The sequence below is a fragment of the Seriola aureovittata genome, chromosome 10 (genome assembly GCF_021018895.1).
Source record: "Seriola aureovittata isolate HTS-2021-v1 ecotype China chromosome 10, ASM2101889v1, whole genome shotgun sequence".
NCBI lineage: Eukaryota > Metazoa > Chordata > Actinopteri > Carangiformes > Carangidae > Seriola > Seriola aureovittata.
This window is the reverse complement of record NC_079373.1, coordinates 23,745,594-23,769,928: the sequence shown is the minus strand read 5'-3', so window position 1 is coordinate 23,769,928 and position 24,335 is coordinate 23,745,594. Positions and strand designations below refer to the sequence as shown.

The 24,335-nt window shown below is 40.6% G+C and overlaps 1 protein-coding gene across 4 annotated transcripts; it reads right to left on the bottom strand.

The window, feature by feature from the left end:
- Nucleotides 1-1,011: 1,011 nt before the first annotated feature.
- Nucleotides 1,012-24,335, bottom strand: wt1a (WT1 transcription factor a). 4 transcript variants are annotated; one of them, XM_056387499.1, is made up of 9 exons: nucleotides 23,834-24,335; nucleotides 19,986-20,108; nucleotides 18,949-19,051; nucleotides 14,281-14,364; nucleotides 9,377-9,476; nucleotides 6,426-6,570; nucleotides 5,538-5,627; nucleotides 4,962-5,054; nucleotides 1,012-3,432 (listed from the first exon to the last, which is right to left on the bottom strand). In XM_056387499.1, exons 1-9 carry the CDS (start codon nucleotides 24,306-24,308, stop codon nucleotides 3,311-3,313), a joined length of 1,335 nt encoding a protein of 444 aa, XP_056243474.1. In that variant the 5' UTR covers nucleotides 24,309-24,335; the 3' UTR covers nucleotides 1,012-3,310. The 4 variants fall into 4 exon arrangements, with proteins under 4 accessions (XP_056243474.1, XP_056243475.1, XP_056243472.1 ...); XM_056387500.1 differs by having other exon boundaries at nucleotides 4,971-5,054; XM_056387497.1 differs by lacking the exon at nucleotides 14,281-14,364.

The following is a 24,335-nucleotide window of genomic DNA, read 5'->3' as shown; positions in this document are numbered from 1 at the left end:
TCCATATGTCTCTGTCTGGGTTTAATGCCTCCTTTCTCTTTCTCTTTCACCATGAATTCTGTGGCGGCTCTTGGTCGAGAATGTTTTAAAGTTAGGAATTGTTATTTTCACGTGTGAGTGAATCTTTTTTAGGAGTATTTCCTCTGTTAAAAAAAAGAAAGTTTTTTCGTAAGTATTTGTGAAGCTGAAGGTCATAAAAGGTGAGACAAATAATTAACGAAACCATGGATTTTGACCACCCTGAAAAAAGCTAATGGTGGACGAGAAGGATGAGAGATATTAAAAAGCAGCAGCATGAGAGAGGCTGAAAGAAAACACATTCATTTTTATCAGCCTTTACTGCTCCTTTTTTTTACTGAGCGCCAAGGAATGCAACAAGGAATCTGGTGAGAGATAAAGAGAGGAAAGTGGATGGTACTCCACTGTACTGTGTGTGTGTGTGTGTGTGTGTGTGTGTGTGTGTGTGTGTGTGTGTGTGTGCACAGTATTATGGCCTTAAGCTTCTGAACTTTGTTCCTCTGTGTTCTCACTCACAAACCTGATCTCTAATAATGTTTAATACAGTATTTAAAATTACGACGTGCTGTTTGTCATAAAGAGGACATGATATACTGCACTGAAGAAGAAAACCTTCTCTAGTGAATTATGGGAGGGAAGCTTGTTCAGGGTCAGCTGATGAATAAATATAATATTATAGTATATATTTCATAGACTTTTATGTATTTTATATATATATATATAATATATATATATATATTACGAGATAGTGGAACTTAAAGTTAAGTTGCATATTTCACATATAACAATTACATCCTTGTGATGATAGAAATCCATGTCATGAGTCCAGCAGTATTTCATGGATATTACTTTCTGTGTGTGAAGATTTTAATATTCCAGGGCTGAAACTATAACGTGACCTGTCTGTGAGCTGTATGGCTATTAAATAAATGTTGACTTAATATTAAAAAAACAACAAAGAAATGAATAAATAATGACCACGCAGACAAACTGTTACTGTATCAAAACAGTCACAATACATTTACACAGAGAGAAACCATCATTTTCAATAATCTCACACTTTCGAGTACAAAATGTTTCACTGACATTTGCTGTTTTATGACTCATATTAATACACATCAAAGAAAGACAAAAGAAAGTATAAACAGTTCCTAGATCCATCCAAAGAAAGTCTAAAATATATCAGTTAAGTTAGATGTTTCTCCCCATGGAAAGAGTTCAGTTCTCATGGCGAAGAAGTATTATTTACATCTTGACCATAATGTCCCGGCCACAGAGCCAGTGTGACCCAGCAGACATATTTTAGAGCTTGCAGTGTCTAAAACGCTGCCAAAATCCAGCAATATTTACACACCATAGAGACAAGAGACTCAGATGATTTACCACAAAGAGTGCTGCTAGAAAAAATATCCAATTTTCACATTACTCAAAAACAAAAAAAGTTCAGCTTTTTAAATGCAACCGTTAAAAAGGCATGTTTGTGTTTGCAACGTATGCTTTATGCTGACCAGACAAAACACCAAAAGCTTAAATTGCAAACACTGCATAGGGTGTCGGATGCAAACTGTTTACTTAACTTGATCTTTTCAAATTAAAGCCAGCGTTGTCTTTTACTGCTGAACTGGTAAAACTATACTGTAGGAAGAGGCAGAGAGGTCTGTCCTGTACGTGAGCACAAGAGGCACTGAACGACGCCTCTCTCCTTTTAAATCAATCCAGTGAAAGCAATTTTTTGTCCATGAAGAGATAATAAATAAACCATCCCAAAGTAGTTCAACATAAGACATATTTACAACAGCTGAGAAGGTGAAGGCTAAGCTGGATGCAGCATGAATGTGGCTGACCACAACTCTTGACCTCCGTGTACACGTGGTGGTGGTTGGTGGCAAGAAAACAGACAATAATCAGGGATGAATGAGATATTACATTACAGTTAAGATGGAAGCTTTTCTTTTTTTTGTCAGATTCTTCATCACTTGACATGGAAAGATACCAACGTTTACTTTGGACCAGTTCAGAAGTGCCGGGCATGAGGACTTTACAAAGTAAATGTCGATCTAATGAGGTCTGTGTACATTTTCATATTTACATCTGTCTTAACGCAGCGTCTGATTCCAGCAGCAAAGTTTTTACTGGTAAAAAAAACAAACATGAGATAATGTTTTTCTCAGTTGTGAATTCTTTTGGGAGAACCTGGAAGAACGTAGGTGCTGACTGATTTTTATAGATTTATTTATTGGATAGTTCTGGTGATGTTCTGTATTTCATTCACTGTCAACAAATCTCATGAAAAGACAGAAACCAAGAATGAAATGATTCCACTAACAAGTCTGTGGAGCCAAAGCCTGACAGATGTTATTCCTCTGTGCCAGAGAGCTCTATTGTCCAGGAACGATTACAACGCAATCAACGGGTCACACATGTTCCTTCATTAAAACGAACATGGGCTGTAATTTATTTTGAATGAAATGAAAATACACTATTCTCACTACAGTGCCATATCTGCAGCTAAAAAAATAGTCCCCATCAAGTGTTGTTCCTGCTCAAATAACGTTTGCTAAAATCCACAGTGTTCAGCTGTTTTATAAAACTAGTTAGCCTTTTAAAAAATATATACATACTTAAAAGCCTGTGGTGGCCTGTTTTCTAGGCACTGGTGAGATGACGAGGTTGACGGTTTTATCAGATGCAAGAACACTGCACAGCGGCATAAAAATCTTAGGAGGAGGGATTTTACGACCCATTTTTTACCTTGATTACAAGGTAAACGGTAGAAATATAAAGTTATCTACCAGGAATGTGTATTTCCATGTACTTAACCGGCCAGCGCAGCACGATACCGAATGATGTTACGTTGCAGCAAAAAAGCCTGTTGGAGTCCCTGCTCCGTCACCATTGTGGTCGTATTCATGAATGAAGGACTGTGTTTTTCACACACTGTTGGCCTTTTCATGGGATTTGCTGAAAACAATACAAATACAGAATATTGGCTTATCCTTTAAATTCCACACTCGTCCACACTCCACAGCGGATATAATCCACAGATGTCAGAATCTTTCACGACTTTTGGACAGATTTGTATTTTGCCTCCGGGTGTAAACTGTGGTATCTACTTATTAAAAATCGAAATGGTATACACCTATTAACTTTTTCAAGGGACCCGCAAGGACTGTGGACTTTACAGAGGCAGGTTTCGCAGGTGCAAAAGGGGGGGGGGGTGTTCATGAGAAAAAAAAAAGCAGATGTAGCCCAGATGTTTAAGTTTAAAATTGGGACATGGGCCGGACACAGTTCAGATGGCCAGCTGGAGCTTGGTGAGGTTCCTCTGGTGCATGTTGTGGTGTCGCACCAGCTCATCGCTCCGGGCAAACTTCTTCTGACAGTTTGGCCACCGGCAGTTAAATGGCTTCTCACCTGAGAGACAAGAGGCGGGACGGACGGACAGAGGATGGATTGAAGAAGACACGGAGAAAACGACAGAAGCATTAGAATATCATACTGATCGATAGCTGGATGGGACGTTTAAGTGTACTTTATATAGAATATTTATGTAGTTCATACTAGAACAAATCAAGTAATGGTATATACATGTTGACGTACACTTACTGAGCGCTTTATTAGGGACACCTATACAGCTGCTTGTTTATCCGATCAGCTGATTATGTGACAGGTCAGGTCAGGTCAGACTATTTGTGAAACTACTCAGCTCCTGTGATTTTCACACACAACAGTCTCTAGAGTTTTCACTCAGAAAGGTGTGAAAGATAAAAAAGAGAGCGGGAGTTCTGTGGACGGAAACACCTCGCTGATGAGAGAGATGAATTGTCAGACTGGTTGGAGCTGACAGAAAGGCTGCAGTAAGTCAGATAACCTCTCTTTACAACTGTGGCTAACATCTCAGAATGAACAACATGTTGAACCTCGAGGTGGATGAGCTACGACAGCAGAAGACCACATCAGGTTCCTCTGCTGTCAGCCAGGAAATCAGAAATCTAAGGCTGCAGTGGACACACGCTCAGCAACACTGGACAGTTGAAAACTGGAAAAATGTCAACAGCATGAATCCATGAACCCAGCCTGCCTTGTGTCACCAGTCCAGGCTGGTAGTGGTAGTGTGAGGGTGCAATGGTGTCATGGTTTGAACGCCGCAGCTTGTCTGAGGATTGTTGTTGACCGTCGTCGTCGTCGTCTCCCGCTCATCCGGATCCGGGTCGTGGGGGCAGCAGCCCTCTCCCCAGCCACTTCCACCAGCTCTTCTGGGAGAATCCCGAGGCGTTACAAGGCAAGCCGAGAGATATAATCCCTCCAGCGTGTCCTTGGTCGGCCCTGAGGCCTCCTCCCGGTGGGACATGCCTGAAACACCTCCCCACCTCAACTGGCTCCTCTAGACGTGGAGGAGCAGCGGCTCTACTCCGAGCCCCTCCCGGATGACCGAGCTCCTCACCCTATCTCTAAGGCTGAGCCCGGCCACCCTGCGGAGGAAACTCATTTTGGCCGCATCCCTTTATGGCCACAGTTTTCCCTCTTATAATGGCGACTTCCAGCAATAATGAACCAAGTCACAAACGTATCAATGAGCTCAGTGAACTTCAGTGGCTTCCTCAGTCACCAAATCCAGCTTCCAGATTGGCAGCATGACTGTGCAGGTGACAAATCTGCAGAAATGATTTGATTCAGACGCGTCAACACGGAGCAGAATCTCACAAGGAAAGTTTCCAACGTCTTGTGGGATTCATCCCGAGAAGAACTGAAGGTGTTTTGAGCGCAAAGGGGGAGGCCCCTACTCTGTTTTAGTATGGCGTTCCTAATAAGGTGCTCAGTGAATGCACAAACACTATCACATTACTTTACTTTGAGTCTTTACTGTGCATGATTGAACTGTATACTGTACATGTAAACTTCAAATGGATGAAGAAGAAATGGAAAAATAAAAGTTTACGCACTTGTTTTACCTGTATGAGTCCGGGTGTGTGTCTTAAGGTGGTCAGACCGAGAGAACTTTCTCTGACACGTCTCGCATTGGAAGGGTTTAACTCCTAAACACATGTACAGTATGCATGCACGCGCACACACACACACACACACACACACACACACACACACACACACACACACACACCACACACACACGTTCAAACATTCAACACACAAACAAACACAAGTTCACACACACATACAGAAAACACATGTTTACCATCCCACACACACACACACACACACACACACACACACACACACACAAACACACAGAGGGAGATAGAAAAATACAGTAGAGCAGAGGCTTGCAGGTATTGAAGCCATTCCAAAGTTTTCGCCAGCCTTTAGTAACTTCGTCTGAGGGGAGCTCAGTGTGGTGCACCACCGTACACAAAATGCAAACTGTGCCCTTCAAAACACTGCATTGTCCACAACATGGCTGTCATGCAAACGGCAAAAGTAAGTAAGTGAGAGCAAAGAACAAGGAACTGGAAAAAAATAAAATAAAGACAGAGAGGCCGACTGAGTGAAAATGATCAAACCTGTGTGTCTCCTCTGGTGTCTTTTGAGCTGGTCCGAGCGGGAAAAGCTCCGGCCGCAGTCTGTGAACTCACACTGGTAGGGTTTCTCCCCTGGACAAAAGACAAGACTGAGGTCACTAAAAGTTAAATACATTTGAAATAAATCTTATTTTTCCCTTAAGATATGGCAGATAACATACACACATACCCAAAAGGAAAAAAGGTATAAAGGTGAAATTGTTTAATTTTGTCGACCATAATACTGAAGCTGTCCTTGTGAATAATAACGGATAACAGAAATATCTGCAGAGCTGAAACAATTAAACGATTAATCCATCAGTAAGTCAACAGAAAATGTATCAGCCAAAATCTTTAAACAATTATTTAGAATTGTTTTAAGAAAAACGTCAGAAATTCACTGTTACCAATTTCTCAAATGTGAATAATTGCTGCTTTTCTTATTCGTCTGTGACAGTAAACTCAGTGTGTTTGGGTTTGGGCCTGATCAAGACTCACAGTTTTGTGACACTGAGAAACATCTTTAGAGTCACAACACTACTGAGGTCAAACTGAATACACCGGCTAGCTGTTAACATTGGCTCTGCTGGTCGCAAATGTGGAGGAAAAAAAAAAAAAAAGAAATCAGCATGAAGGAATGCCGTGTTTTGCTCTTCAGATTTAACTGGAAATCTAAATGATTTCTTTATTTCACATAACAGGAAGTATTTTCTGGCAATAGTAGATAAGGAAACTGAAGCCAATGGAAACATTATTTTAAAAGTTTGTTCTCCTAAAGTCAAAAAGGAACATGCTGGTGACAGTAACTGTGCTCCTGGGAAATGTGTGGAAACGCTGACACTAGCAATACTGCTGTCACATAGTGAGTGTGATGTTACAGCACATTTTCACCTGTGTGTTTGCGACTGTGCATCTGCAAGTGAGACAGCTTGAAGTAGCGTTTGTTGCACCCTGGGTAAGCGCACATGAACGGACGCTTTTCGCTGGTCTCTGACCGCACGATGGCTGGAGCGATGCTGGGAACCCGCCTCACATCCTACACAAAACCACACCCACACACACACACACACACACACACACACACACACAACACACACACACACTTTTAATCTAAAGCCAAGCCACTCAATGCAGAATTAACAAAAACTCTCCCAGGACATCAATAATTGAACCAGTGAAATGTAATTTAGAAAACAGGCAATTAAATCTTTACTGGGTGTAAATAAGTACATGTGATGTGTCTGGCTCGTGGGGATGATTATAATAAAATGATCATATATTCATTAGATGGGAATTAGCAGTAAAATGACCCCAGACTGACTGCAGCCCAAAGGGAGCTGTTAGTCACGCCTGTTAGACAAACCCCCTTCCAGAGCGCCCCATTACAGCCCCACCACTCACTGCAGACACTGCTGCAGAACAGGAAATAACACATGGCTGTACAAAAAATATATATATATATATATATATATATATATATATATATATAATATATATATATATATATATATATATATATATATATATATATATTTATAATTTAATATATATTATATAAATATTTCCTCTCTTCTTCTATTTGTCCACCGTGTACATGACATTTCAGGACTTTCGTCGCACTTCCTGTATCTCTGTGCCATTTTTCAGATGTTTCCACTTTACACCACTCTATACCTAAAAAATTTGTCCATCACTTTCCTCTTTCTCCCTCCAGAGCCCCCCACCCCCCCCACCCACCCACCCACAGCCATCTGCTCTTCATTTCCTCTCTGTTTAGCATAATGGTAAAACAGACGTAGAGGTCGGCCCTGGTTTAATTAATGCTGTTAGCAGCTATTGATAAGTACATTACAGCCGTTACATACTGGAGGAAGGATCACTTACATCTCACATTACCAGTGTAACTTTGTTGATTCAGTGAATCTTGTGGCTCTTGTGCAATGTCTTCATACATGCAAAATGAACCCATCAGGTGTTAATCCAGCTGTCACGATACAAATTTACAATTCTTTATTAAGAGCCAATGTGTGGAGCCCAGAAGTGTTCAATATTGAATAAATAATTATACTTATAAATTGTGTCAAACATACAGTATAAATGATATAAATTGTGAAATCATTTAAGAAATCATTAAAACTCATTATTACCACGTTATTTCATTATTCTTATTTTGTAGTGTTAGCTGTGGGCTAATCCAACCACAGACAAAGAAGATATTTTTGTTTATGTACATTTTGCTTCAAGGCATTGAAAAGGATTTTGAGTTAACCAGCTAACTGCTGCTGCTAACATTTGTTGGTTAATTACTTGCTCTAGCTAACAGGAGCTAGCTAGGTCAATTTTGTAGCCATTGCTGAACTTGCTAAAATGGGCTGTGGTTGACTGAGAGAGGCATGAAGTGAAACTGTGATGGAGAAAAACTTCTATTATATGCTATTAATTTTAAAAAGAAAAAACTTTGAAAAGGGGAATTATGAAATAAAAATTAACTCCATTAAAATGTATCATGAAAATAAGAACGATGAAACATCATAATATTATGCTGAGTTCTTAAATATTTTTAAATTATTTCACAATGGTTTCATTATTTTTGTTGGTTCAATTAAGTAACACAATTAAATATGATTATTTCAATAATTCCTTACTTATGTCATTTTTATTGAACACTCTGGGGCTCCATATTTGAGTGATTGAACAATCCAACACGTCTGTCTCTAGTAATCAAAAGTGAGTTTGCTGCAGGGATTGATACTTAGCTTAATTACAGCTGAGCAGAATGACCACATTAGTTGTGATTCAGTACTCTGCCATTTGATTCTTGATCACAAGATCCAGTTTTTCAACAAGCTGTGTAATACGTTTTGCTGGTCATAAACTAATATTAATAAAGAATGAAATTCCACAGCTGTGAACTGTATTTCCTTTGGCAGTGATTGAGAATTAGTGTAATCCCCATAATAAAAAATAAGACAAAAGCATCACTTTACTACTCAGTCTGTTATCTCACACTTTAACAGCTCTTAAATTGTACTTTAAAAGGCATAAGAGTGAGGGTTTGTTTATTGTTTTGCGCTGTGCCAGACCTCTTCTGTGTGTTTTGTGCACTTCATTTGTCTGAGCAGAGGGGGGAAAGGCAAAGAAAGACATGGAGCAGGGGGAATGAAGAAACAGGCCCCAAAAAGAAAGAAAGAAAGAAAGAAAGAAAGAAAGAAAGAAAGAAAGAAAGAAAGAAAGAACGAAAGATCTCAAAAAGACCTGCTGTGGACTAAGAGCAGGTCTGGAGAATCTCTGCTCCCTGTTCTTTAGAGCCGCTGACAGACAATAATTAAAATCTAATGATTTATTAACGTGCTGATCCTCGTATGGAAACTGTATCTTTACCCAGTGTAACCCTATGTGTGTGTGTGTGTGTGTGTGTGTGTGTTTCTCCACTGCTAATGGATCTGTGGAAAAAGATTCCTCTTGGCCTTTAGGGCTGCCTTTTAATGTGTATGTGACGTGTGTGTGTGTGTGTGTGTGTGTGTGTGTGTGTGTGTGTGTGTGTTTGTAAATCTCTGCTCTGCTACATATCAGTATTTCCTCTTCACATAGCCTGGTCATTGCATCAGCCTCTCCACCACTCATCTCTTTCAGTCCACTCATTAAAAGTTTTTTTTCTGCGTTGAAGTGTTTTTTCCTGTGGTGTTTGTTACCCTGATGTTAGGTTTACAGTATGACAAGCAGGGTCCTGACAGTAAACATGTGCAGTGGTAACAGTTACAGAAGGTCTGTGTGACCTCACGATGACCTCTTGACAATGAATAAAGAAGTAACGTGTACAGACGATGTAGTTAAAGTCCTACCTGTATTCCCCTGAAGACTCCATGTGTGTGTATGCGGTACTGCGTACTGCAGCTGTACACCATGGGGGTGCTGGGGTCACTGTCATAGCCTCCTGCATGGCTGCCGCCGCAGAAAGAGAGAAGAATGACGAAAGTTAGAAAAATCAACACTGTAAATGAACATTTTTAGAGTTTGAACAATTGCCTCAAAGCCACGATACCGGCTCCAAGAGCAGACCAAATCATTTTACAACTCACAGGTGAAAAGACGGTTTCCACATGGACTCGCGTCACACACCTTGTGATGAACATAAAGCTGACCGACATCGGAAAACAAGATGCAATGATATGATTCGATACCGTAAATCCATACAGCGGAACAGTCACTGGCAGATACAGAGCCGTTAGACTGAGCAGGTACAACAGGGTCAGGAAGGTAGCATTACTCAAGTATGTTCACCTTGTCACATACGGCCCTTAATGCAAAACACAGACCAATCATTTGCAGAATCAGAGTTGAGTGTAGAGATGCAACTCGTGTTGATGTATGTTTTATTTTTTTTTCTTTTGTCAGAGCGCCATATATCCAGCTGAACCCTGGGTGCCTCTGTTTATGTGTGTGTATGTTTTGTGTAAAACATTTGACCCTTTGGGCACAATAAACCCTGATACGAGCTCAGCAGGCAGATATACAGGAGGAGTTCATCCCGGAGACGCGTGTAGGTCGACTTCATGAAACCATGTAACGTATGGATGGCTGCAGACGGCGTCTCTACAGGACTAATCTTCTTCTTGTCCTCTTTCAGGACAAGTTATATCTGTAGCAATGATAGCTGCATGCAGGTCAGTTAGTCCGCCACTTTAGTCCAGACTAAATATCTCAACGACTTTTGATAGCATGGCTTTAGACCAGTGGTTCTCAAACTGTTTCACACCAAGGACCCCTAACCTGGCACAAATTAGACCATGGATTTTTTGCTTTTATTTGTTTTATTACAGAAAGTGTTTGAAACCCATGACCAAAACAGTCGTACATCCTGTCACTGGATGGAATTACAGTGAAAATAAATGATTCCCTTTTTTGCTGGGGACCCCCAGGAATCCCCTTTGAGAACCACTGCTTTAGACCATAAATACAACACTTGACGTATTGCTGACAAACCAAAGCCTTTTCCCATTAGACAACTTTTAGTCATGTGTATAATGTTATCATTTAACAACTCTCATTAGGCAACTATTCATTCATTCTAATAACATCTACTATATTTCCTGAATGTTGAGGCTTTTACTGTTACAGCTAGTAATGATTATCTAAATGTTTTTTTGGCAAACAGATGTGCAAAGTCTCTATCACAAGTTCCCAGAGCGCAGGCTGACATGTTTAAAGTGTCCAAAATACAAAGATATTCAATTTACAAAGATATAAAACTGAGAAAAGCAGTAAAAACTAAGGAAAATATAATGAAACTAATGAGGAATATTTGTCATTTAGGCTTGAAAAGTATTAATATAACTATCAAAATAATTATTAATTATAACATTTGTTTCAACAAAATCGTTTCATTTTGATAGGATAATAGACTTAATAAAGTAATCGTTTCATCACTACTATAGATTTACAGTATTTACAGTGTATTATGATACAAATAGCTATTCGTATTTCACTCTGACCTTAAGAGCAGAACAAAACCTGCTCTGTGTGACACAGCTGCCAGTGTTGCCTCTCGTATCTTCTTATGATAACACACAGAGAAACAGAAAGCTCTTGTCTATGAAATGTGTTATATTTCAGTCTGTCCGACCAAATGAGGAGGATGGGAGTTTGCATCCTGTGCTGCTGCAGTGGGAATGTACAGTGTACGGCCAGGCAGTCATAAGGTGTTCTTTGTCTGCCTCGAGTTTCCCAAGCACAGACTATGTCAGCAGGAGACGCAGTGTAAATTACACTCTATGCTTCTTTACTTATGTTCATTCATTCATCTTTTCATCAGGATATTTGTATTTTATTTTTTTTGGTGAGTGCAGGTTTTAGTACAGGTAATGTACAAGTTGGGACACCTCAGTCAACTCTCCATTCACCTCACAGCTTCCTCAGCGTGATTCAGGAGGACGGAGGGTTGTGGCGGGTTCAGTCGCCACCGAACGCGACACACTGACTGAGAACAAGTTTTTAGTGCGAGCAGCAGTTTGTGGCGAGAAACGTCACAGGTGAACGTGAATCTGTCTGAGCTCAAATCTCCACGCTTATGAGATTATTTGATTAGACTAAGCTTTAATACCATCACAACAAAAGCTGTTATGAAATGACTTTGTTGATCTTGTAGTGCAAACTGGATTTCACTAGCTAACACTACCAGAACTAAACTACCTTTACAACCATAAAAGAAATTGTTCAACATTTTGGTAAATAAGATTATCCACTTTCTTGCTGAGCGTTAGATGAGAAGATTGATACCACTACCATGTCTGTCTGTTTAATATGAGGCTAAAGCCAGTAGCTGGTTAGCTAACCCTGGAAACAGGAAGAAGCTAACCTTGCTCTGTCCAAAGGTAACAAAATCCTGTTGTTTTGTTTTTTTTACCCTTCTGTTTTTGTATGGATTAAACAAACAATAAACACGTTATGTTAATTATTTATCTTTTTAGGTGCTGCTAAGCGGCTTTTGTTACCTTCACACAGAGACTGGCTAGCTGTTTTCCAACATATATGCTTAGCTAAACTAAGCTAATCTAAGCTAACAAGCTGCTGGAGTTTGCTACATACAGTAATTCCTGCACAGACATGAGAGTGGTATGTGACGTTTGGCCGGAAAACAAATCAATAATACTTCCTAAAAAGTCAGCAGACTTGAGTTAATTACCCACAATTCATTGCATTGTAACTTGACTGATAACAAACAATCAACAAACAAAAAAAGACACACAAAAAGTGTGTGAGTGACTAATATAAATCAGGCTATTACAATGTTGAGAGGGAGCTTTACTGTACACAGAAACACCTCCGCCCCAGGTGATGTGAGGGTCATTGTTTCAGCCTATCTGCTCTTCCTCTCTCTCCCCTACACTTCCTCTTCCTCATCTCCCGTTCCTCTATCTCTACCGGCTCCGTCCTCCTCCTTTTGTTGCTTTTCGTTTCTCTTCCCCCTAATCCTTACTACTCCCTCGCACCTCCCCTCCCTTCTCCTGCCCCGCGGCATTGACAGGGGGAGACAGACTGAGCTGCTCAGAGACAAATACCAACACAGTCAAAGCCAAACCCAGCAACCGCACATACTGCACACATGCACACTACACACCACACCACCCCAAAAAAACAAACAACACATACATACCTGTTTGCTACCAATCCATGTGCACACATGCGTCTCTATCAGACACACTCACACTCACACACACATTCATTTGTTAACTACAATGAATGCCCGTTGGCTCGGAGCAGAAAAGTATATTTGTGAGCCGACACAGACGCTGACCACCGTGTTGCTCCGCAAGGCACGGTGACGCGCAATTAATTTTTTTTTCTTTTGCAAATTGGCTCATTTGAGATCTTACTCAGTACCCTTTTGTGGTGCATATGCAAATCGATTGGTTATTAATCCATCTTTCTGTCAGATTTCTATCAATATTTTTGCTCCACAGTGCGATATTTCAACAAATGTCCTGGATGTTCACGGTCCCCAGTGGATGAATCATGATCATCAACATGTCCCCCAACATGATTAACATATTGGTGCCTGACAAGGTGGATATTCTTGGTACAAAGAGGATAAATCTTTCGTTTTATTTTGGTGACTTTGACCTTTTTCATGTTGTGGAACATAATGAACATTAATTACAACCTCTGGGGACTTTAGGAAGGGCTTTCTTTATTCTATGGCCTGTGGATTCGTCATCATATACTATGTTTAATAAAGGTCGACTCTTGAGTGATTACCATTGTGTCTCTGGTGTTACTAGTAATGCACTTTGAACTACATGCATGTCATGTTAGAGACTGATTTTATGACATTTGACGATCCTAAGGTTGTTAGTTGCTCGTAGGTTTGGAGTGGAGAGTCGCTGCTTTCCAGCCATTTTAGTCAATAATATTTTGTACTTTTGGAATATATACTGTACATTAACAATGGCATTTTCCATTGGAATACTTTTAATTTTAATCAAGTTTATTTTTTGTAATAACTCTCAATCTTTAGTGAATCTCACTTGGCATAAAGAATAGAAAAACATTTACCTGATGTTAGGTACTATGAACCATTTAAATGTAAGGAACTGCAAACTGCCCTCAAACTTTATTGGTTTTTTATTATTCGAGATTTATTATTTATATATATATATATTTTTGTTAATTCTTTGTTTCTTAGCTTGTCTTGTGTACTTCTGTTATCTTTGTTGTTCATTTTCTCAGGTCTCTGTTGGAAAAGAGATTTTAATCTCAATGAGACTGCCTGATTAAATAACTTTGCTCAGATGTGGATTCAGAAATAAATGGTGGTCTCAAATAAATGAAATATCCAGTTTTATCGGAAAACATGCTATGCTATCAAAAATGCTAAAGCTCAAAATATGATCAGCATTCCTCCAAGAGCCAGACTGCCTTCAAAAAGAAATGGTTTTGGTATATGTTGAAAAAGCTGTACCTTACAGAGTACCTGCGACCACACCTGGGACGATGGTCGTGGCACGGTGTGGTCAAAGGTGAGCATCACAGTGTAATTACTGGTACACACTGGAGTATATTTTCTATATTACTGCAGCAAGGTGAGATTATAAAATCACTGGATGTCAGCAAAAACAATATTTCCAAGGGGTGTTAAGTTCTGTCGTTGGTGGTACAGAATTGATCAGTTCTCTTACTCTTTATGTCTTATACAACATAAACGTGACTGACTGCTGCTGTTTAAAGGGAGCGATGGATGAGTTCCTACCTCTTTATGGTGGACGCCAGTGTATTGACAGGGTTCCATGCCACACACTCCAACTGAGAGGTCATTTGATATAAATTTTCTCCGCTGTGGAGGAAAGACAAAACGTAGAAGAGAGGCTCATGAGCTGTGCAGTGGACTGTCATTTACCAGCACAGGGTTGAGTTGAGTATGAGTATTTGCGTAGCTGTGTTGCCTTTTGTTGCCCCTCAACAGAGGCACTCTAATGAAAACAATGCCAACACACACACACACACACACACACTAACACACACACTTGAAGAAAATGTTAAAGAATTTGTCTCAGACAGACACCAAGAAAGCTGAATTCTCCCATAACAGCCATCTTTCATTAAACACAGCAGACTCCACAATCGTTAATCAGACCTGCCATGTGATTACACACACTGCCACAAACACGTGCACACACACATACACACACACACACACACACACACACACACACACACACACACTCTCACACAGTGGATTTATAGCTCTCACCCCCTGACACCACAGCCCCTCTATCACACCACCTGCAGGCTTGCAGCGGTCTGGACAGGGTAGATGTGGTGCCTGGTACCCTGCTCATTACGCAGCTATTATTTTTACAGTGCAGCAGGGCACACAGCCAGCACAGCACACAAGGTATTTCTGCTGAAATACTGTTGGAATGGACACTGAGCGTAAGGTTTAATTACTGATCCATGACATCTTGAAATAAATAAGTGTCTGCTTTTCCTCTCTACTGCTGACCGATGGAACCTATCACGGATTCATTCATTCATTTAATGAAAGCTCTTTGTCCTGATTTAAACACCCAACCTCTTCCATGAGAGGCCTCTCCGGTTCACAGGAAGAAAACCACGATTTCTTCCGAATAAACAGAAGAAGAAAGACAATTAAGGAAATGTGAAGAGAAACTGTACTGAAACTGATGTCTGTCCATAAAGAAATGTAATAAATTACATCTATATCAAGAATGATGCTGTCATATATGTGAACTACTAGAGGATATATTATTATCATATATATTTACACCCTCTTGATACATGAAGATATAAGTTTATAACATATACGAAATATCCACAGTAAAATGCAAGTTTTACCTATTAAAATTGTTTATATATGATTTTCTTAATAATTTCTCATACCTTTTAATCATACATGTCTATCTTTTATATTTACATATATAATATCAACAGATACTGTCAGGCTTTGGGATGGATGTATATTTACATATTTTATATCTAATCATACACACATAAACATACGTTTGTATTAGCTAGACATATAGATACGTCAATATATGAAATTGTTCAATTACTAATAGGTTCCATATGTAATTTTTACATACATAGGCTATATATACATTTATTTAGGCTATATATTACATATGTACATTTATTATTTTACTTCATATGTACATATATTTCATACATTTGTCTAGTGGTGCTCATATCATGCTAACCATGCTAGTTGCTCTGTGAGGTCGCTCTCACAGAGATGCACATTATTGCTTTGAGCTAAATGCTAAGGTCAATGCTAACATGCTGATGTTTGGCAGGTACAATGTTCATGTTCACAACCATAGTTTAGCATATTAGCCTGCTAGCATTTGGAAATTGGTACTAAGCACAAAGTACAATGGCATTAGTTTTGCAGGTATTTGATCATAAAGTATTGGGTATTGTATTTGTCAAAGTATTGGACATCCACATGAGTTTTTAGGATTTTTACTTTGGAAAATGCAACTTTTAAGAGGCTTTTTTTTTCACATGGTATTTACATGCTCCAAACTACATGATGTTTTTTATTTAACATGTTTAACAAACTATTCAATTTATTTTAAGACAATAGAGATTTCTTGTAACTGGAACAACACTTGTTGTGGTGAATATGAATTTTACATTTACACAAAATCAATTCCAAAACTGAAATTAAGTTTATGTTGTAAATTCACTAATTGATACACTCCAACCGTTCAGAGTATCATGTGGTTGTGGCTCCACTCTGTGCACTTTCAGGCATCTCAAACTGTTTCTTACTATGATAAGACCCAGTGTGTGTCTCTTTGCCTGTGTATGTGTGTGTGTGGAAGAGAGAGAGAGAGAGACAGAGAGAGAGAGAGAGTGTGTCTCTGTTGCTCTCTCTCTCTAATAATAAGAGCTCAGCATGTTTTCATTTCATGTTTTTCCAGCAGGCCAAGATGACGGCCCGTAGAGTAAATACAGTCCTGTTGGTACCAGGCTGCGAGATTAGACAACTGAGTCAACCCGTATGAGTATTCCCAGCCGTGTGTGTGTGTGTGTGTGTGTGTGTGTGTGTGTTGAGCAGATATCAGTTATGTTTATTACAAAGAAGCAAAGAAGACCCTCAGACTGAGACTTACAGGACAGCTTATGTCCACCCCATATCTCTCTCTCTCACTCACACTCACACTCACTCACTCACACACACACACACACACACACACACACACACACACACACACACACACACACACACACACACACACACACACACACACACACACACACACACACTGAAACCATAGTATCCATCTTTGCTGTAGTATTTACAGAGGATTCTTTCAGTCCCTCCATAGATAGAAAACAAAGCATCGGTGGCATGTGAGGAATGTTTCATTTGGAAACAAAACAACAAGCAAACAGTTTGGAGAGCGCACAGTGAGGAGGTGTAACATCCCCCCCCCCCCCACAATATATGATAAAGAGCTGAAGAAGGCCCAGGACACGCCCGTTCAGTCGGAACCGATAGAGGTTTTATTTTGTAGTGAGTCGCAGTGAACGAGAAGGCTCATATACACCTGGGTGAGGGACGTCAGGTGAGCCAGCGGGGAGTAACGAGCGGCGGAGTGACATGTGGCTGATCTGTGGCCGCTTGAAGAGCGTTGACCATAAAACCTTATCACGGCTGAATACCTCGTAGATAGGATTCGCATGTGTCCTTGTTTTCCTGCAAAAATAGATTTACAGGAATTTCAAAATGTTGACTCTTTAGAAAATTGAGTAATATTACTCGAGAACTGTGGGAGGAGCAGGGAGGACGGGAGAGGAGAAAAGGTTACGACAGGGCGTGGCTGGAGGTCAGCTGCACCTGGCGTTTTTGGACTCACACTTAAACAACTTCGGTGCATTTACGAGATGTGACGTTAGAGTTTTTCTATGTCGATGCTTCACTGAAGGATGTAGAAATCAACATTAGATCATTGATAACGCTCTGATCTTTTTCTGTTAGCGTCTCCTCACAGAAGCTAACAGGCTTTCCCGTGGAAGGCTTCAGATTCAGGGACCTGGTTATTGTTCATGCGCGCTCACTGTCACTCTGTCACAGCGGACTGGGACACTTGAATTGAAACGGATCCGTCATTAACGGATTAATGCGTTAATTAGTAAAACATGTGCTTTTTCTTCTCACGACAAGTCAAGATGTAACCAAGCAGCAAAAATACATGAATTGCTTCTTCTCAGGTTCACATCAGTGAAGAAAAAGAAGAAGAAGAAGAAGAAGAAGAAGAAGAAGAAGAAGAAGAAGAAGAAGAAGAGAGTGACCCATCAGTGGAGCTGCTCGATGAATCAATGGCCGATTCTACAACAAAAGGCTGATCATAGCTGTGGTTTCCTCTCAGCACTTTGTTGAGTGGAAATAATTTCTGAAGTGCAGCGTTCCAGTCGTTCATTGTCTACAGCGAATCACGAACGGCTTTAATGTGACTAATGTTGCTTTATTTTCTGCTCATTTTTCTTTGCTTTTCACATGATTGATTTAAATAAATGTCCAAAAACGTAATTAGAATAAAATCCTTTGATTCTTCATCAGGCGAGCAATGCTTTGAAATTTGGTTTTTCGACAGCTCCAACAGTCTGACTTCATTCACATCATGAATAATTCGGTGCTATACTCTGGGTCTCCCTGTAAATTATCACAACAGATTAAAGTCCTGTCGTTCACTAGAAGCTCCAGTGTGCGGATGTTGCTGAAAATAAAGATTTAAAGCCGGAATATCTTTGTCCTGTCCTCTGCTTAATACATTCTGGCTTGTTATCTGTCCTACAAGAAAATATCTCTTTGTTTCATGAAAGAAAAGAACAAAACAAAAACAAACAAACAAAAAAATAATGATGATTAACCTGCGCAGCTCTGTTAATGGCGAGCAGAATAACAAAATATTTTTTCAATATTTTACGATGAGTAAATCAACCCACTTTCCGTCACAACTTCCTGCCAGTGTTTCTTTACTTCCTTCTGTGGCACCATGACTTTTCTAGGCGTGGTGTGCATTGGTGAAAGCTATTAATAAGCATGTAAACAATATCAGAAATCAGACCTTCTGAACCAGTTCAGGGAGAAAACTCTCATGGCGACAACAAGCTGAAAAACCACCAAAGAAGTAGCCAGAGGAAAGGAGAACAAAAACAGAAAGGAAGCTGCAATGGCACACAGACCTGTCCTGAAGGTGAACATCCTGTTCCAACCTGCTACATCCTTTCACTGGATTAATCAACAATGGTTTCTGAAACATTTCCAGCTTTAGTCGTTTTTTTTTTTGTTTATTATAAAAATAGATTTTGAAGACAGACATGTGCACAACGCATCTACAAAGACCGTGAGTAAATGTGTGTGTGTGTGTGTGTGTGTGTGTGTTACCTGTTGTATGGGTTCCTCAGCAGCAGAGCCTGGCTGCCTGTACAGCTGTCTGATGGTGTGTGGCATCCATAAACAGGAGGAGGGACAGGATACTGCTGCTCACCTGTAGGACATGGGCAGGACACACACACACACACACACACACACACACACACACACAATTATAAAATACTAGTGCAAATTCGTACCTCTATATATGCACCCATAAAGTCTGCAGATGAAGGTAAACTCATCCACGACTCACGCAGAGGAGTGTTAGTTTAAACTTCCTCCACATCTCATCTCCTTTAATTAAACTCTCGCCCTCTCCTCGTTTTCTCCACTTTTCGCCAGTTTCTTTTACAAATAAAAGATCCTTCGCTTCATGTTCCTCTCTCCGAGCTTCCCCCAGCGGCGTAGTGAATGGCTCCCTCGACATTTTCCCCACATTCCAAAAATCCCTCTCAGCTCCAATTTTACCACTTATCTTTTAAAAATCGGCAGAAATTTACAGCGGCGGCTTCATAAAACACACATCTAAATATTTACCAATAACATGCATGGGGGCAGGGGGGAGGCGGGGGGGGGGGATTAAAAGGATAGGTGGGTGGATGAAAGAAGGGATAAGAGGGGGAGACGAGGGAGTTTTGTGAGTCAGGATGTGGCTGATTTATACCTCCGACAGGCAAGGTCACTGCGGAGACGTCAGAATAAGGGACAAGACACTCCCTAGGTGAGGGCCACGGGGCTGCCATACAAACGCAGCTGTGCACAGTGGCTTTAAATACACATGAAGATCTGCTTTGTTCTGGTTTTTTGTTGTTTTTTTTTACTACTGGGAACGTAAAAAAAGAGATACTCAAATTATTCTGGATTTAATATAATCAGGCGTTAAAGGAAATCATCACAATGTCAATCCACATTTTGTCAGATTTCTCAGATCTCAGAGGGTAGGGAGGGAGGGAGAAAAATCACTCGTGAGACGTGTGTGTCAAGTACGTTCAAGTGAAGCCGTACGGTGCTGGCACACTCACACACTCACACACTCACACACTCACCCATGGTGTTCTGCTGAGTTAAAGCGTCTTCGTGTTTGAAGGAGTGGTTGGAGAACTGTGAGCTGTGGTGCGTCGGCGTGTGACCGTAATTACCGGCTCCATCGAATGCAACCGCGCTGTAACCTGCGACACAGAAATTAAAAAAAGAAAAAAGAAAAGCAAGTGAATACACAGACACGCTGATGTGTAAGGAAGGTCCATCAGAGATCACATATCATTCCCTCGTCAATACTTTTGTAATCTCCTACTAAGGTGGAAGCATCACTCAATACATTTTTTTTTTTAAAAACATCAAAACAATTCAAGACGGATAAAACTGGATTTGAGTCTCTCTCTCGTTGTAACACCTGTATTTCTCTTTCAAATGAATGCTCTAACTCTGCCTATGACAACAAATGTTTAATAGTTTTACAGTTTAACACATAGTCAAGTTATGACAGAAAAAAATAAACGTAGGTGATGAAATGTTGTTCCGCAGTATTTGCTGCTGTTGGACGGAGCAGAAGAGAAGAGTGTTGAGATTCTGCTTCGGGTCAAAAAGTCACAAAAGTTTGGTGTCTCACACAAAATCTGAACAATCAGCTGCAACAACAGTTACAGTGTCCAGGCAATTGAGCAAACTCACATCAACAGCCTTATTTATTTATTTATTTTTTAATGTTTTTAAAAGATCCATTATCTATCAAACTGGGATGTTAATCACCTGACAACCTACAAAAAATAGCTTAGATTTTATCAAGTGTGTGTGAGTCTCTTTGTTCATTTCCGTTTTGTGTTCTTTCTCTGTGAGTTTGAAAGCAAAAAAAGAGAGTCTGGACCGTACTTTTATGAAAGAACATGAAAGTACCTACACAGCACACACACACACACACACACACACACACACACACACACACACACACACACACACACACACACAGCACACACACACACAGATCTGTGCCTGACACCCCAGACCTGAGTCATGACTTCAGCTGACCTAAAGGGCACAACACACTCTCATAAATCAAACCTCACGCACACACACACACACACACACACACACACACACACACACACTATCTCTCACTCTCACATACATGCTTCATTAATTCAAATGCAACACTTTCACTCACTTTACTCTGTGAATCGGCGGGTGAGAGGAGGGGGGAGAAAAAAAACTCATTAAACTTCTCCATTTATCTTCCACTCACCCCTGTCTGACTCAGCTCTCTCTCTCTGTGTGTGTGTGTGTGTGTGTGTGTGTGTGTGTGTGTCTGAGGGTCAATTTGTATTCAACTGGAAAACTCTGGAAATACCCCGATTTTTTTTTTTTTTTTTACTCTCCATCAAAGTGTTGAAATATCAGAGATTAGGAGAATTTCAACCTCATCGTTTCAGTATGTGGAAAAGAAATCTTCCATAACTTATATTCTCCTTATTTTTCATTATGTTCCTTTTAGAATATACTTTTCAGACACTTTTATTGTCTATTGCTGCTTCACAGACAAGACCATTATGTTTTTATGTCCATTATCTTTAACATAAGCTGTAGTGAAGTTAACGGGTTATCACGTGTTGCTACTGTAACTGTGCAGATCTTTAACTGTTAAAACAAATGTAAAAAGTGTGAAGTAAAAATGTTCTCTCTCTGAAATTTGCATCCGTAATTAAAATATAAAAACGTTAAAGCAAAAGTGTTTTATCTGCAGCCACAGGTCTCTGTTAACAAGCCTAAGAATAAACGTTTTAGGAATATAAATGTTCTGGCTCGTACAGAAAAAATGAATGAAATCCCTCGTGGGACGGAGTTCACGGTCCCTGCGATGGTCCCTGGGTGACCCCGCTCCGCTATCAGCTCTACTGTGTGACCCAAGTCCTGCTGTTGGTTTGTTTGTCTGTGCTTGTCGAGCCGCAGCGGGAGCAGATAAAACAGGTCAGAGGTCAGCTCAGCTCTTTCATCAAAATGTTATTCCTAAATTATCTGCTTGATAAGCATGTTATTACTAATTAATCTGCTGGGTAAACCGCCAACACATTCATTGTCCCAACTGAGAAAAGACCAGGGATCTCGAAGTGATCGCCAAGAAAACCCGAGCAGGTTTCAGGTGTTTGATACGACGTGGTGTCACCTTTTGAAGAAAAAGTGAAATCCAATGACTTCACTGCACAACGTGACGTTGCAGATTCACTAACGATGATTTGAAAAAGCGCAAAGAACAATGAATTCACTTCAACTCAGCTCAGTTCAAACAGAAATTAATTCAACAGATTTAGTCTGATTTTACTCCACAAAAAGAGGCTCCTTCACACTCACACTGTCGCTGCTCTTGCAATTTTAGACGTTCAGTATAAGATAATAAATAAAACGTAAGCATACACACACAGGCACACAAGTGTTATTATTATTTATGCATATATGTAATTATATATGTAATAATTGCGTGTATATATAATCATATCTATGTGTAACACTTAAAGGTTAAAATGAAAATTTAGGATTAACCCGGCAACACCTCAACATGAATAACTTTCTTCTTTTAATTAAAGCTGAAACAACAACAACAACAAAAAATCTCCTCCTGTGTGTTGTACATCAGTCCTGCATTTTACTCTCATATTGCAGGAAAATAATGAGTATGAATAATTACCAAATCTTGGGAATTGAACATGTTATTTTGTCTGAGAGTGTTGAGGCAGTTGCTCCACATTTGAATCAGCAGCTGGCGTCCTATTGCTAAGTATCCAGCACCTGATTAACAATAGATTTTCTATTAGAATCAACTTTCTCCTTCACTATGATACTAGAGTTTCATTATAAAGTCTGGAGTCTGGAATTAATAGGATTTAACTGAATGTTTTACCTCCAGGATAATGAGCATGAAATATCTTAAATAAATACAAAACTCTGATTTCTACATATAATCCTGAAACAACAAAAAACAACAAAATTTGTGATTCCTGGAAAAAGAACATTTTTGTTGATGTTAAGCTCAGAGACTCTATTTTTAGGGAAAGTGAAACAGTTTAGGGTCAAAACAAGTTCATGAACATGGACCATGTAAAGTCACTGAGGAGCTTTTTCTTCGACCGTGTTGTTGTGGCCGTTTACACGAACAGCACGACGCAAACAAGCCGTCTCGCTTCAATGTGAATTCCTACATCTCACAGCACTCGCAGCTGTTCACATGTACACATCAATATCCACAGTCAGAAACTAGAAAGGCTTGAACTGCTGCAGACGCTCACAGAGACGCCACATATGTACAGTACTCAGTAAACAGTTAACTTGACCAGGGAGCGTGCGCGATCACCGTCCAGGTTTCTCCTATCAGCCGTCATCCTATAAACTCAAATTCTTTTTACAAGCGTCCAGTGAACTAAAGGGAATCTTCAGTAAGTGATGTTTGGATCGGACAAAGCCAAGGTGTTTCTGGTGTTTGTCACACACTAAATCAGAGCGAACTAATGCCAGGCAGTCACAAAAAGCCGGTTTAACCCACTTTAAATAATGTTTCAAATCACTTATACGGCTGTAATATCACAGGAAATATCTTTACGTGAGTGATGTTCCTCTGATTTTACGCTGCTTCAGATTTACCTCAGATGGGTAAAATGAGCAATTTAGGAGATGAGTGACATGAACCTGCAACATCGACAACTCTGCACCAGTGAGTCTGTTATCGACACCTGAGACACAGAAAGTGAAGCTTTGTGAAAAGGAAAAGAATGAAATCAAAGTATCTGAGAGAAAAAGTGACTCTGAAATGGGTTATGATACTTTGTGATTCACACACACACACACACACACACACACACACACACACACACACACACACACACACCTCCTCCTCCTCCTCCAGCCTTACCCGTCTGGTTGCGGGCTGCCTGCTGCGTGTCCATGCAGTTGGTCAGGTACGGCGGGTTGCTGAACATCCTGCTGGGGGGCTGGTGGTGGTGTGCGGCGGTCACAGACGGCGGTTGGCTGGAGGACGGCGGTGGAGGAGGGGGCGCCCCGAATGCCGCCCCGTACCTGCAGGCCCCCGTGCCCGTAAACTGGCCCGAGAAGTGGACGGTGAAGGCGCTGAGGCCGCAGTGGGGGTCAGCCTCCAGGTGGTGGGGGTCACCGGTGGCCCCCCAGCTGGGTTCCTGCTTGATGAAGGAGTGCGGGCCCAGGGAGGTGTGGGGGGCAGCCAGGGAGGAGTAAGGGGAGGCGGCCGTGTGAAAGTCCAGGACAGGAGTCCACTGAGGGGCCGTGCTGACGGGCAGGGCCGGGCAGCCGGGGCTGGGGCCCGCCGGGACCGGGGGCAGCAGGGAGTTCAGGTCACGTACGTCTGAACCCATTGTGGTCCAGGGGAGAAGAGGAGGGAA

Coding starts and splice junctions, on each gene's coding strand:
- wt1a (XM_056387499.1), bottom strand. CDS start 24,308: ATGGGTTCAGACGTACGTGACCTGAACTCCCTGCTGCCCCCGGTCCCG. Junction 9,477..14,280: donor CTGGCGTCCACCATAAAGAG/GTAGGAACTCAT, acceptor CTGCGGCGGCAG/CCATGCAGGAGGCTATGACA. Junction 5,055..5,537: donor ACACCAGAGGAGACACACAG/GTTTGATCATTT, acceptor ACATGTGTTTAG/GAGTTAAACCCTTCCAATGC.